Below are 13,860 nucleotides of genomic sequence, written 5' to 3'. Positions count from 1 at the left end.
AACTTGGTTATGCTTGATTGGGAGAACTCGACTATTTTTAATAGTGAATTCTACAAAGACATGAGTTATTATTCCAGATTTCTGGATGACATTTACATTCTATGGGAAGGTGATGGAGAACGCCTTAACCAGTTTTTGGAATATCTTAACACTAGTAGTGAGTATCTGAAGTTTACAGTTACAACTTCCACTTCTGGGGTTCCATATTTGGACACCTATGTATTTGAAGGGTCTAATGAGTTTAAATTGAAAATTTACAGGAAAAATACTTATACTAATTCTTATTTAGAATATTCTAGCAATCATCCGAGAAAAATGAAATACAACATTTTTAAGGGGCAATGTGTGAGAGCTATTCGTATGACATCGGATTATGAAGATGTTATTGATGAACAAAATTTTATTACTAGTTTATTTTTAGACAGGAATTATCAGGCAGAGATGATGGATGATGTGAGGAAATATGTGTTAAGGGCAAGGGGTGTAAAATATATACCGTTGTTAGGAGCTAGTGCAAAAGCGATAAATTCTAACATCAAGAAAGAATCCATTTCAAATGGTTTTAATAGAGCGTGTGTAATAGAGTATGGACCATACATGAAGAATGTTAAAGAGATTATTTCCAGTATGTGGAATATTTTTTTAGTGGATGATGAAATTAAAGAAGTATTAGGTTTGAAACCATCTTTTGTATATAAAATAGGGAAAAACATCAAAGGTTATTTAGAGCAAGGTGATAGGAATAGGGGACTAGAGAATAGGAATAAGCATACCATAAAATGTGGACAATGCAACCAATGTCATACTATAAATGAAAGTGAAGGTTTAATTTTGGATAATAGTAATAGAACTAAGATTAGATTTGTTAAAGGAAATTATGCAACCAGATATGTTATATATTTGGCCAAATGCATGGTTTGTCCAGGATACTATATAGGTAAGACTGAGCGGTGTTTTAAGAAGAGGATATATGCCCACCTATATAGTATCAGGACAAAGGACAACAAAAATGCTTTATTTAAGCATGTGGAAAAACATGGAAATGAACACAAATTTACTTTCGGTATTTTGGAAAATATTATTCCTGACCTTAGGGGGGGTTGATATTAAAAATGTTTTGGCTTGTAAGGAAATATGGTGGCAGTTATTTACTGATGCTAACATACCCCCTGGATTAAATGATTTTATATCTATTAAACTACTGTTGGATAGAAGAAGATAAATATTTAAATAATACTCTGTATTTTTGTATTATTTATTAAGTATATTAGGAATATTATATTTACGTGCGGATCTTATGTTTATTATTTTTTTCATTTACTAGATGTATATTTACTACATATTTTTTCATTTTTTTATTTACTAGATATTTTTACATTTATTATATATGGTATCATGTCTTTTTAAGAATAATGGATTGTCATCAATTAGTTTGGCACCTTTTTATGTATTTAAACAGTGTGTACGAATGATTGGTTGTTCTGATGAAGCTCACAATGTTTGTGAGTGAACGCGCTTAACATTTTATGTAACATTTCATGTACATTAAATTTCACCTTTGGTTCTACAGTTTCAGCAGTCAAGCTGGTTTTGTGCTGTCGTGTAGAGGTACTGTTCTGTTGTGCTTTCGTGGTGGTGTGGATGTGTTTCTGAAGGAGTGTCACAGAGTTTTTGTTGAACTGAAACACAATTTTCTTTGTTTCTCTACCCTGAAAGGGGCTTCTTCCATATGAGTTGCCCCCTCTGCCCCTGGGGAATTGTTCACCGCGAGTGTCATGAAAGGATCCTTGGGATTTCTTGAACCATGTCTTTCTTCCCTTCTGGTTCCTGAAGTAGGGCCTCTGGGGGTTGGAAAAGCATATGCCCACAGCAGACAAGGTCTTTCTGTCTTTCTTACTATGTGCAAGTGTGTCTCGAACCTTGGGTCTAAAAAGTGCAGATTTGTCGAAAGGTGCATTGATGAAGGAAAATTTAAAGGGGTCTGTGAAGTCACACAATTGCATCCAAGCATTAATTCTCATGACAACACCAGATGCAGCAGCTCAAGCTGCCCCCTTGGTGGTGTGAGATATCAAACACATCAAGGAGTTCAAGATGGATTCAAGGGTAACTAGCTGCAAGGTGACAGTGTCACGCACCTCATCAGGCAGTACCCCCACCGAAGAGGAAGACATTTCTGAAATTAGATCTCTTTGGAGGTGAGTAAAGTGTGCCAGATAATTCAGTGACCAAATGCCAAAGATCGCTAAAGTATAGGTCCACTTCCCTAGTCTGTCCATGGTCTGGAACTCCCTGTTTGGAGGATGGACAGTGGGACTATCTTCTGCCAGTTCCCTCTTGGTGGCCACTGCCATGACCATAGAATCAACTGTCAGCTGCTTGGACCAGTGGGGCTGGTCTTCAGGTGTAGATAAAATTTTGTTCGGCCTCCGGACGACAGGTTCTACATTGTCCGGGACCTTCCAGGCATGCTGCACAATTAGTTTAACAAGATCATCTGCTGGTGGGGTCACCCAGGAAATAGATGGCTGGGCACGGAAGGCCTGCAAAAACACAGATTCCTCAGAAGAAAGGTTAGAGGACTTCCACTCCCCCGCTGTCTTGAGGATTTTGAGAATGTCTCTGAATGAAACGTCATCTGGGGGAGAATGTGGGGACCCATCCCCCTCATCACAATCAGTGTCTTCTGTGATAGATTCCTCCGGGGAGTCAAGCTGCTTCTTCTTGCACAATTTCTTCCGGGGTGGCTCTCCAGTGGAATCTTCTGAGGAGGACTCCGGAGAAAGGGTTCCCTTCACAGGGGGTTCTTGTGACTCCTGTGCCCAGGGACCCGACACAGCGGGTTGGAAGAGGGGCATACTATGGGAGGTTTCTGATACTGGTGTCCTAGGTGCTGGCTGTAAGCCTTTGAGTGAAGGACCCTTCCCATCACCTGTGCAGCAGGTGCACTCGAGCCCACCTCCAGTTGAGGGGTTCGGAGAGAAATGGAAGTTGTCAGAACTGTGGACATAGATGGTGCCAGCAAGAAAATAGGTGCTGGATTAAGTACCAAAGTACAGACAGTCCAAGCACTGCTCTGAGAAAGCATCTGCTCCATCGTAACCGATGCAGTAAGGGTGGTCGGTGCCGACAGGGGAGACATTGCTGTCAGAGCCAAGACAGTATGTACTGAAGCAGATGCTGGAAGAGGATAAGCAGGGGAAGATGAGGTAGAAGATTCTGAGCCAGGAGGGATGGAAGATTTAGCTGGAATGGGCAATCCCCTAGCTGCCAGAAGCTGGTCCACAACCTGCACTAGGTCTAGTTCAGAAAAACTCCTAATGGATCTAAAGGAGGCTGCAGAAGGGGAATCAGGTCTTTCTAGAAAGGGGCTAAACTTCTGCCCCAAGAAAGGGTCATAAGTTGGAGATTATCCTGTCATTGGCAGGTATTCAAATTTTGGAGCCAATGGAGCTGAAGAAACTGTTGACACCATGGCCGGGGATGGTGCCATGGCATGTACAGTCATCAGAGCTCATGGAGCCAAAGAAGCTGTCGGCACCATGAACGGGGATGGTGCCAAGGCATGTACAGTCATCAGAGCCCATGGAGCCAAGGAAACGTTTGGCACCATGGACGGCGATGGTGCTGAGATATGTACAGTCATCGGAGCCCATGAAGCCAAGGAAACTGGCGGCACCATGGACGGGGATGGAGCCGAGGCATTTACAGTCATCGGAGCTGATGTGGGAACCAAGGGCAGCACCAAAGTCAGTGGTGCCATGGTTGGAACTGAAATAGGAGTGAATACCATGGTCGGCACTGAGGGAGAGGACACAGATCCTGATGCCGAAGAGGTCTGTGCCAAGGGCGCCGGTGAAGCATGGAGCCAACTCAGTTCTGTAACTGACGGAGATGCAGGAACTGAGTGGCTCCTTTTTTCCTTATATTTTTTGGTCTTAGGAGGAGGTGAGACGTCCGACACAGATAGAGCTTCCGAAAAAGGTGTCTTGAGTAAACCTTTTAAAATAAGTTTATTCTTACATTCTGCAAGTGTCCTGTTACTAAAACTAGCACAAATGTCACAATCAGCTTTAATATGATCCACGCCCAAATGGTAAACACAAAGGACATGTGTATCTGAGTTAGGCATCTTACGTCCACACTTGTCACACTGTTTAAAACCCAACTTAGTTTTGTCTGACATGGTAAGGAAACAATGCTATCCTATAGAAAAAAATAAGGAAGAAAATAGCAGTGATGTTATGTTAAGGAATACTACTAGTAAAAAGGGAAGTCCTGTCAAAGACAGGAGAGAGGGACAGTAACAAAAAGGGGTAAAAAATTAAATTACCAAGAACAATGGTAGGAAATAGGCCTAGGTTATAGGCGACAGTGAGTAAAAGCTAACATGACCAAAAATTTAGTAATTTAGAAGAAAAACTGTCATAAAATCAACAATTTACTACTTAGCTTTGAGAGAGATGGCTAACACGTCTGACTAGGAACGCGGCAAACAAGATCTGGTGTATCTAGGAGAGGGGCATTGTGGGTAGGTTCTTAGCAGAGAGTTTTTGGCTTGCACAAGCTGGGAAATGGCCTTATTGGTTCTGAGGATGGAACTGAGGTCCTATCTGTTATGAATGAACAAAGATTTACAACATCAGAGAGAATGTTATAGGACAGGTAGAAGGAAGTAAAGGATATAGTACTTGGAAAGAATAGGAGAAAGCAAAGGGCAGGAAATTTATCATTCAAGATGTATGCATGTACAGTTCTTCAGTCAAGGGTACAAATGTGAATTAAATGGTAAATACAGAGTAGCACTGTGTTGCAAAGTTAGCACTGCAACGTCACAGTTCTTGGTTCATATGGTTCAAGTATTCCAACTTCATACATTTTCTGATAAGTAATCATCGGCATTTTTCAAGTTGCTTTAGGAAGCTTGTTCAGATATTACTGAAATGTCTTGTTTGTAATAATAGGCTAAATGGGTGAACTATGAAACTGAAATGATACAAAATGACATTTGTGGCTGTCATAAATTTCATTTCTATAATCTAACCATTTATTTTGTAATAATACAGATTTATATATATTTTTTGCCAAATCTCGTGATGCTATGTCTTTATATTAAAGGTGATGTCATTACTACTGTAGAAGATATGTATTTTTGTAGACCATCTTGGAGAAGTCTGGTGGATATTAATGCTACCTATCATATCACACAGTGGAGGCTACTACAGTTCTACGAGGGAATATATTATATTTTTTTATGAAATACAAAGCCAGTACAGTCTGATAAGATCCATAGCAGATCTCTCAAACACAGATCAGTATCCACTATAGAGTGGAACATCTCTTCATGAATCCCACTCATGCAGGTAACTTAGTCTCACAGTACATACAATTATATGTTCATCTGTACCTTTCTACCAACATATTTAAAATATAGGTATATATATTCATCAATAGACAGGACCAGGACATCAAATCTCACTGATAGTACCTTCTAAAGAACTTGAGAGAAGAGTAAGTAGCTACTGCATAGATGTTCTCTACAACTGCATCTTGGAAAAACATGGTGGATGTAGGAAATGCATTAGGGGAATGAGCCATTGGTACTCAAGTGAGAAGTCTATTAAACTTATTATGCAAAGTAAGACAACCATCTGGCTCAGATTAAATGAAAACATTTTCTTACCTTAAAAAAAATTAAAAAGTGGCTGTCTTTTTAGATAACATTTGTCCACACAGAATAAAACTTTTATTGGTAGCCCCTTTTGATTTTACAAAATGCTCCCTACACTATTACTATTATTATTATTATTATTACTAGTGTTATTATTAGTAGTAGTATTATTACTATTATTATATTATTATTATAGCGATGGCGCAGTGGTGCAGTGGTAGCATCGTCACCTCACAGCAAGAGGTTCTCCAGTTCAATTCTCAGCTGGGGTGCCTTCTGTGCGGAATCTGTATGTCCTCCCTGTGTTTGTGTGGGTTTCCTCCCACATTGTAAAGACATGCATCTGGAGCATTTCTCCCCAGGCCTCCACTGAAAATTGGCTTCATTCCAAGTCGGACTTTCCCAGTAAACAAACGTTAAATAAATAAATAAATTACCTGAGTCAAAAGTATGATCCCTGTCTAGAAGCATGGCAATAAAACAGAGATGTGTGATGTTTGCTACATTATCACCATATGTGGTTGTGGTACTGAAAGGACTAGAAAGCTAACTGGACCACTTTAGTGACCACAAGTTTGGTCCACTGCACCTAAACGTTTTCTCTTATTATTACTGCGCAGATATTATTCTCTCTATTTTTATAGTGCAAACCAGTATATGGCAGAAGCAGAGGTAGCAGTGGGGCTAACAACACTCAAACATTTCACCAGAACTGCTTATGCTTGTGATAGGTTCAAAAAGGGGGTGTCAGGTATCACAGCTGGAAACATCAATTCTGAAAAAATGGGACTGAAAAGTAAACATCATAAAATTGCACAGACACAATAATGCAAGTGAAGAAGATGTTTAACACATATTAAGCAATGTTTTGGGGCTGTAACCCAATGCACCTGCAAGTATGAAGAGAGCAAGTTACATTATTGTTCTCTAAACATTCAGATTCAGAACAAATGGAAAATCTGAGAAATAAATCACCTTTTTTTCTATATTCTTAGTTACCCAACCTCAGTAATAAGAGTTAAACTATATATGTGATAAAGGGAACCCTAATAGACTTTTAAGACTCTACAATGTGAGCCCCAAATCTCAAAAAAATGAAATACAGTTGTACAGCTATAACAGTACAAGTGTGAAACTCACTCTTTCACATTAAAAGCATTTGCCCAATGCACCCTAGTGTAGAAGGCTGCACCTTATAGAATCCTGCTACTTATATATACTAACTATGTGATTAATGTACCTTGGAAAAGTAGGAATTATTCCAGATATTGCAATTTTTGGCTTATATTTCCCCCACTAGTGCTTAATTTCTCACTGTTTTGCGACTCGGACTATTGGGCCTAAAACATACAATGAGGAATGTGTAATGAAGCAAGATAGATTTTTCTAGTAAAACAATATAGTTTGTGAGATAAATTTTCAGGATTGGCAAGATTGTATGTCGTCCTGCTTTGTCCTGTTTCCAGAAAATAAACTGATGAAGACTACTCATTCTCTGTTTTAGAGAACTGGTGCTGCGGTAGCGTTATCGCCTCACAGTAAGACATTGTCCTGTTCGATTCTCAGCTAGAGCGTCTTGTGTGTGGAGACATGCGTGAACAGGCGTACCTTCGTTGAAGGTTGTGCGTCAGGGTCGGCAACTCGGCACGTAAAAATCTACTGCCAATCATTAGCGGACCGGAGTTCCGCTGTGGCGACCCCTAACCAGGCAAAGCCGAAAGACACAACAACAACAACAACAATCTAATTATTTGTAGAGGGGAACATACTCTGTAAGCTTTGTAGATGTCATATATGCAAATTAGCTAATTGTTCTTTCTCCCTCTTCTTTGCATGGCCAAATAAAGTATTAGTGCATCATATATGCTTGTTGATACTAATTAAAGAAAAAGAAAAGACATTCCTTCCATAAGCAGGCAGATTTTGTCATACTTTACTCTACACCCAGATTAAATCCAAATGTACTTCTAGTATATAGAAATAGTTGCAATAAAGCATTGCCTTAGCTGATATTGAAGTGTGTGGTCAAAACAGATAGGAAAAGTAAGGTAATCAATGCTATATGATTTGTTACTATAACAACATTATGGATTACACCCTGCCACAGTATGCTATTTCATATTTTATTCATAGTGGGATATTGTTTGGTCATGAGAGTGAATACAGAGGGCAAGTATATGGATTACTTCCAACCCTGTCACTGGTGCACTACTATTATGCAAATGTCTTATTTTACAAAGAAACATTTTTTTTAAATAATACTACTTTATAATGAAAACTCCATTCTCAATCAATCTCTCTCTGCAATGACACAAGTCACTAAAGATGGTTAAGCTACACTGTGCATGAGAATGTCCATGTACATGATGATACATTTGCAATATATCAAGCTACTGTTCTTTGTGCCACTAAAAAGTTATAGCATAAAGAAAACTGTAGATTTTTAACCTGCCTGAGTAGGAGCATGTAAAAGGGAAAAATATAGATCTGCTAATACAGACATGTAATATTTACACAAGAAATGCATGAAAACAGAAGGAAAACCATTAGACTCTCATGATGAGTTACAGTTTCAATGAGTTGCTCTGTCAAAGAGTACTAATCTTCCCAAACCATAAATATCATTGTTTGGACACTTCTTTCTATGCAATTGTTTTTTATATAACCCACGCTATAGTTTTAGATTTTTAAAATTATATTCCCTTTCACCCATTTACTACTAAAAATCAGTCCATAGTTGCAGTGGAAAGTTTACTTATACAACTGTACTTTTCTTTAAGTGGGTACTACATCTGCACCCACCCTTTAAAAACACTTCTTCCCCCGGGTCATGAAGTCTGCGATTGAGAGTCTTACACAGACACCATTCAAGCTTGTAGTTTTGGCATCTTTTGAAATCTATCTATTAGAAGTTGTTTTTCATCATGGTCGTTATCTTTGCTCACCAGATCTTGGAACTTTAGGCCCTTACCTTTAAGAAACAACTGGTGGTCTTTCATTAAGCTTACATATTGCTTTTAACTAAATTGTGCTTTTCCTTCTAAAAATGGTATTTGAATTGTCCTTAAACTACATTATTAATTTCCCTATTTTCCTTATAGTGGCTGAATGCAGTACAAAAGAGCCTTCACATCCTGAATGTACACCATGCACTTTGGCTTTACCTGAAACTGGAGCAGAATTTCTGAAAGACTCAACAGTTGAGTATTTTTAGTGGGGATCAGTGTAGCAGTAAATCATAGCTTTTGGATTTGCCATCTTCTTTTCCCCCTTGGTATAGCCAGAAAGCAGCAACCTTTTTGAGCAAATCAAATTTATTCCACCAAACAAAAAATTGAGCTTAACAGTAAAGTGTTTATCTCCCACCCAGCATCACAAATCTGTTTCCCAACAGTTCAGACTTTCAGCCACTGTATAGTCTTATTGATGACATGGCTCATCGCAAAGCCTATCACTGTCATAGCATGCCTTCCTTTCATTTTTGAAGTGTATCTGCTCAGGATGTAAATAAATGGCTGAAACAACTGCCAAACTATGGTGCAATAAGATCCCATGGCCTAAACCCCAGATTCTTGAAAACCTGTGAAACTTCAGTAGCTGAGCCTTTCAAGCATATCAATAACAAATCTGTTGGACTCTGTATTTTCCAAGGACTGTGGGAGTTTTCCATTGTTGGATCCCTCTCTAAGCATGGTGATCCTCATTTCTTCTCTTACTGCTGTCCTACATCCTTTCTTTCACAATTACTAAAAATAACTGTCTCTATGCAGTTTTTGTACACTTTAATGCTTTTTTTCTATCTCAGATGTCATCAGCATGCCTTTAAGAAGTGATATAGCACCTTGGCGGTCACCCTGAAATACACTGACCACATCCTTTAAAGTGTAGATAATGATAACCTCATTGAAGCAATTTTCATTGGTCTGACAAAAGCCTTTTACTCAGTCAAGCACCCAAAACTCCTAGTACAGCTGTTGTGTTATAGTCACAGATTCATATAGTTTGCAGGGTGTAGAGTTGGTCTGTAGCTTGTAATCATTTTTCCAGTACCTAACTTCATTGGGCATCTTTGCCTTCAGCAAGTCAAAACAAGTCAGGTAGGGGATGAATTCATGGATCCCCATCCAGTCAGCAGATTTTGCCATAAAGGAAGAGAAGGAATTACTTTGTTTTATATGTAACATAAGATTATTCAAAGGATGGGGTAAACACTGAGTAATAAAATCTCACTCTCCGGCTTGTCTTACTTATTTGCTGATGGAGATTCAGGTCTTTAGAGGGAGTGTTTGTTGAGCCATTTCTTTTGTGGAGGTGTGGGGAGATCAAGGAGGGTTTGATCCTTAACATCACAAAATTGTAAAGTGTAGAAGACATCCATTCAATGACCATTTTAACTGATGTTTAGATCAATGCATACTAAAAACGCATTTAATTCTATATTTGGTGTGATCCAGGCAGAGTTCAGAAGAATGATAACTTCTTTAACCTGAATATGATAACTTTAGTTATTATTTGGGTTGAATAGAAAAATTCCCTGACTTCTGCTTATAGAAAAATATTTTTTCCAACAGCAGGCTTTTATGGCAGGACAATAAAGAGGCTGTAGTTTATTATTTTTCTTTGCATTCTTCTTATTTCATAGAAGACTGCATATGAGAATACCTCAGTGGGATCTTAGGTATATTAGGAGCTATTTCTTAGATTGCCTAGGAAAAATTATTTCATATACGTGCCTAAAAAGGAATTTTCATGACTGATGAACCAACCAACCTAACCAAAGAGGTTATCTGTACTTTCTATCATATGTCAGCAGCTAGCAGCATGCTCTTGGATTACACTTGGGAGGAGCTAATTCTGTCCTATATGGATAGACTCAGAAAACTCCAACTATTCTCTGTCTCATATCGCCTACTTAGAGGTGATCTCTGCTTGACTTACAAAGCCATGTCTAACCCAGCTCTGTTAGAACTGCTACATCTAAAAAAATCCCAAAAGAAATCTCAATCCCTCCACACTACAAGCTCCAGAGACCTCAACCTCATTACCACAATCAACAGAACAAGCTGGAGGGACAGGTTCATAACCCAGAGACTGCCCATGCTATGGAATAGACTTCCCATACATGTCAAGCGGAGCACCTCACTGGCCCTCTTCAAGAGAAATCTTGATGAGTGGATGGGAAATAGAAAATTCACCCCAGGGATCACTCCAGTGGCTCTACTCGACAGAGGCACTGGGAACTAAGGTTGTGTGCAAGATGCCAGGGTAATCCTATGGGCTAGGCTTGTAAAGGCTCCAGGGCCATTAGCCTAGTACACACCTATGAACCTGTGAACATATGATGTTAGGAATAAACTGAAGTAGACATAATGTTGAAGAACAAATGGACATCTCTCCTTGCACCATTCTTCACTTAATAATATAGCAGACTTTCAAAGTCTAATATTGACAGTTTTATACACTGCTTAATTTGAGATTTCATCTCTCCATCCAAAAAAGTTCCAATTTAACTAAACTGGAAAAGGAAATAAAAATATTCCAGCAGAGAGTATTGATACTTCAAAAACGACATACAACGTCAAACTCAAGAACTGAAAATTTATTTATCTAAAATGTGAAAAAAACATTTAGTAAATCATAGAGATAGTAAGAAAATAAAATGCTGAAACAGAAATATTAGCAGCTTGCCTATGTCATTGTAAAGCTTCAGTCACAAAGTTGGCATTTATGATGCCCAGTATTTTTAAATGCCACATTTTGACTTTTGTTATTTGCAGTCCCCTAATAGTTTCATGTTACAATGATCTTCTTGTCTTAAGGGGTAAAAATCAGTTGTTATTTTTATATTACTGTGTGTGTGTGTGTGTGTGTGTGTGTGTGTGTGTGTGTGTGTGTGTGTGTGTGTGTGTGTTATCCTTTGTTCTGCTCATTCACTCATTCATGAGAATTAATATATGTGAATCTTATTTTGCCTACTGGCATCTTCATTGATTTAATCTCACTGAGCTAATAGTTTGTTTTATTAGATGACACAGGGAGAAAAGCCAGTTATACTTCTGTTCATGAGAATGGATAATTTTATACAAACCAGTTATACAGATGCATACAGATAAGTCTTAAGCTAGTTCTGCAAATGTTTACCTTACACATTATTTGATATATAAGTAACACTGTAGAGCAACTATTAGCATACACATAACAGAAGTTACTGTTAATAAAACCTATTCAAAGAGAAAGGTGGGAAATTCATAAAGTTTTGGTGTTACAGATGGTTAATGTGAAAGGATCAGAAAATATATATTGTATAGTACAGGTTCTTCGGACTTTGATTTATATGAGATGTACATAGTAGTGAAGAATAAAGCAAGAGTCAGCATTAATGGAGAATAGGAAAGACTAGACACAAGGTAGGTGCTGCCTTGTTAGCCTTGTTACCCAGGACCAGGAGGGCTAAGTCAGATAAGTGCTGGTTGTGAGAGTGGAAGATGACGAGGGACTCCAGAGGATGGAGGGAGATAAAAATGTGGATGCAATGGAACAGGAAGGGAGCATTGAATATGTAGGGTAATTGATGAGGTCATAATAGGAAAACTGTTCAGAAGCAAGTAGAACAGTATGGAAAAAAGAAAGAAGAGGGATACAAGGAAAGGTTAAAGGATAAAAGGTACTTGATGCAACAGATAAAATAGCTGAAACAGACAATTCTACCTTACAAGACTAGGAAGATGTGGTAACTGTTACTTGAAAAGAATAAGTATTATTAGGAATTGGCAATTACGACACATTAAAGAATGGTATGTAAAACTCATCTTGAAACTGAGGTAAAAGCTGTGAAAGAAAGATTGAATTCTACGCACCTTATTTGAATGGAAATCTGTGATGTCATTTTCATTTTGGTGTATGCACAGCAAACTAAAAAGGAATAGTAACTAATAGCATTTAGGTAATGAAATTAGTACAGCATTATTGAAAACATTTTAAACCATACTGCAGACCCCCCACCCACCCACCTCTCTCTGTCTCTCTTTCACATACATAGTGCCGCCACCACACACACACACACACACACACACACACACACACACACAAAGTGCCTGAGTCGGGGGAGGAGGTCATCCGTGTAAAAAGTTGGGTGACAAACAATATTATCCCGCACAATGAACCCTATCATTCTAAATAATAACCAGGGCTTCTGACAATGGTATCTCGAAGATGGGGGCTTTTGACACCGACATTTTAACCCAGAAGTCTGTTGTTTCACAAGCTGCTTCTGAGGGGAAAAAAAATTTTGAATAAGTCGCCCTGAAATATAACTTTAAATTTTCAATGAAAATTCCGTTGTCACTTTTTTAAAAAATATTTCAGTGATTTCTGTAAATCTCGCGCCTCCGTATTGAAACACTTCAGGCACATTTTATTCACGCCGCAACTTACTATAATAAACGCAGTTCTATGTCAGACTAGGTAACCAGTATGTGAGTGATTAAAACCAGTTCCCGCATAATGTACGACTCCATACCTCACTAACAAATACGTTCCGATATCAATTACCTGGTAGTAGTAACCTGTCACCTCAGTGCAAACCTTTATATGTGAAGACAGTTTCCCTGGCTTCAGTAGATCCTTTAGTGAATTCCTATGTAACGTGGCAAAACCTTATGTCAAGCGTTTCAGTTAATGAACTATGGGCCAGTAATTATAACAGGATCCAAGGGAACGAACATAAATGACTTCCCCTTTTTTAATGCGTTTTGCAATCCTTCACTTCTGTAGGAGGTGAATCACGTTATCTCTGAATGGTTGCTCGAGCTTTATAACGGTCTACGATACTAGAGCGTTTCTCACAATTCTCAAGGGCACAAAGCGCACCTGGCGGAGAAAGAAGCCACGAGCTTAGCTCTGGTACTCGCGACTTTAACAAAGCTTAAACGGAGGTAGTTCTTTAGTCAGTCTCATAACCAAGATAAACTGAAAACATTTGGTACATTATGAAGAAGTTCTTCGCAGTCCTCTTCCTAAGTAACTTTATTGTCTTCGGATACGCTGCTGTTATCACTGGGGTAAGCGACTGGTTCTCCAATACATAAAGATAATAAAGGTACTTTTGTGGAGAATGTGTTCTGCGCATAACTTATGTATTAGACTTTATTAAAAATCGTTATAGTTGAGTATCTTCTATGGCTATAGTT

At 38.5% G+C, this 13,860-nt stretch overlaps 1 protein-coding gene across 1 annotated transcript in view; it reads left to right on the top strand.

Annotated features, from left to right (window-relative positions):
- Window positions 1-13,526: 13,526 nt before the first annotated feature.
- LOC122807523 (toxin MIT1-like) overlaps window positions 13,527-13,860 on the top strand; it is a 266,662-nt gene continuing 266,328 nt past the window's right edge. Inside the window, exon 1 of the mRNA XM_044078448.1 lies at window positions 13,527-13,731. Coding sequence (XP_043934383.1) covers window positions 13,660-13,731 — 72 coding nt within the window. The 5' untranslated portion in view covers window positions 13,527-13,659. The remainder of the gene's footprint in view (window positions 13,732-13,860) is intronic.

The sequence above is a fragment of the Protopterus annectens genome, chromosome 7.part1 (assembly GCF_019279795.1).
Source record: "Protopterus annectens isolate FY-2018-M chromosome 7.part1, PAN1.0, whole genome shotgun sequence".
In the NCBI taxonomy this organism is placed as follows: Eukaryota; Metazoa; Chordata; order Ceratodontiformes; family Protopteridae; genus Protopterus; species Protopterus annectens.
The sequence above is the reverse complement of the archived record's forward strand: the minus strand, read 5'-3'. Positions and strand labels throughout refer to the sequence as shown.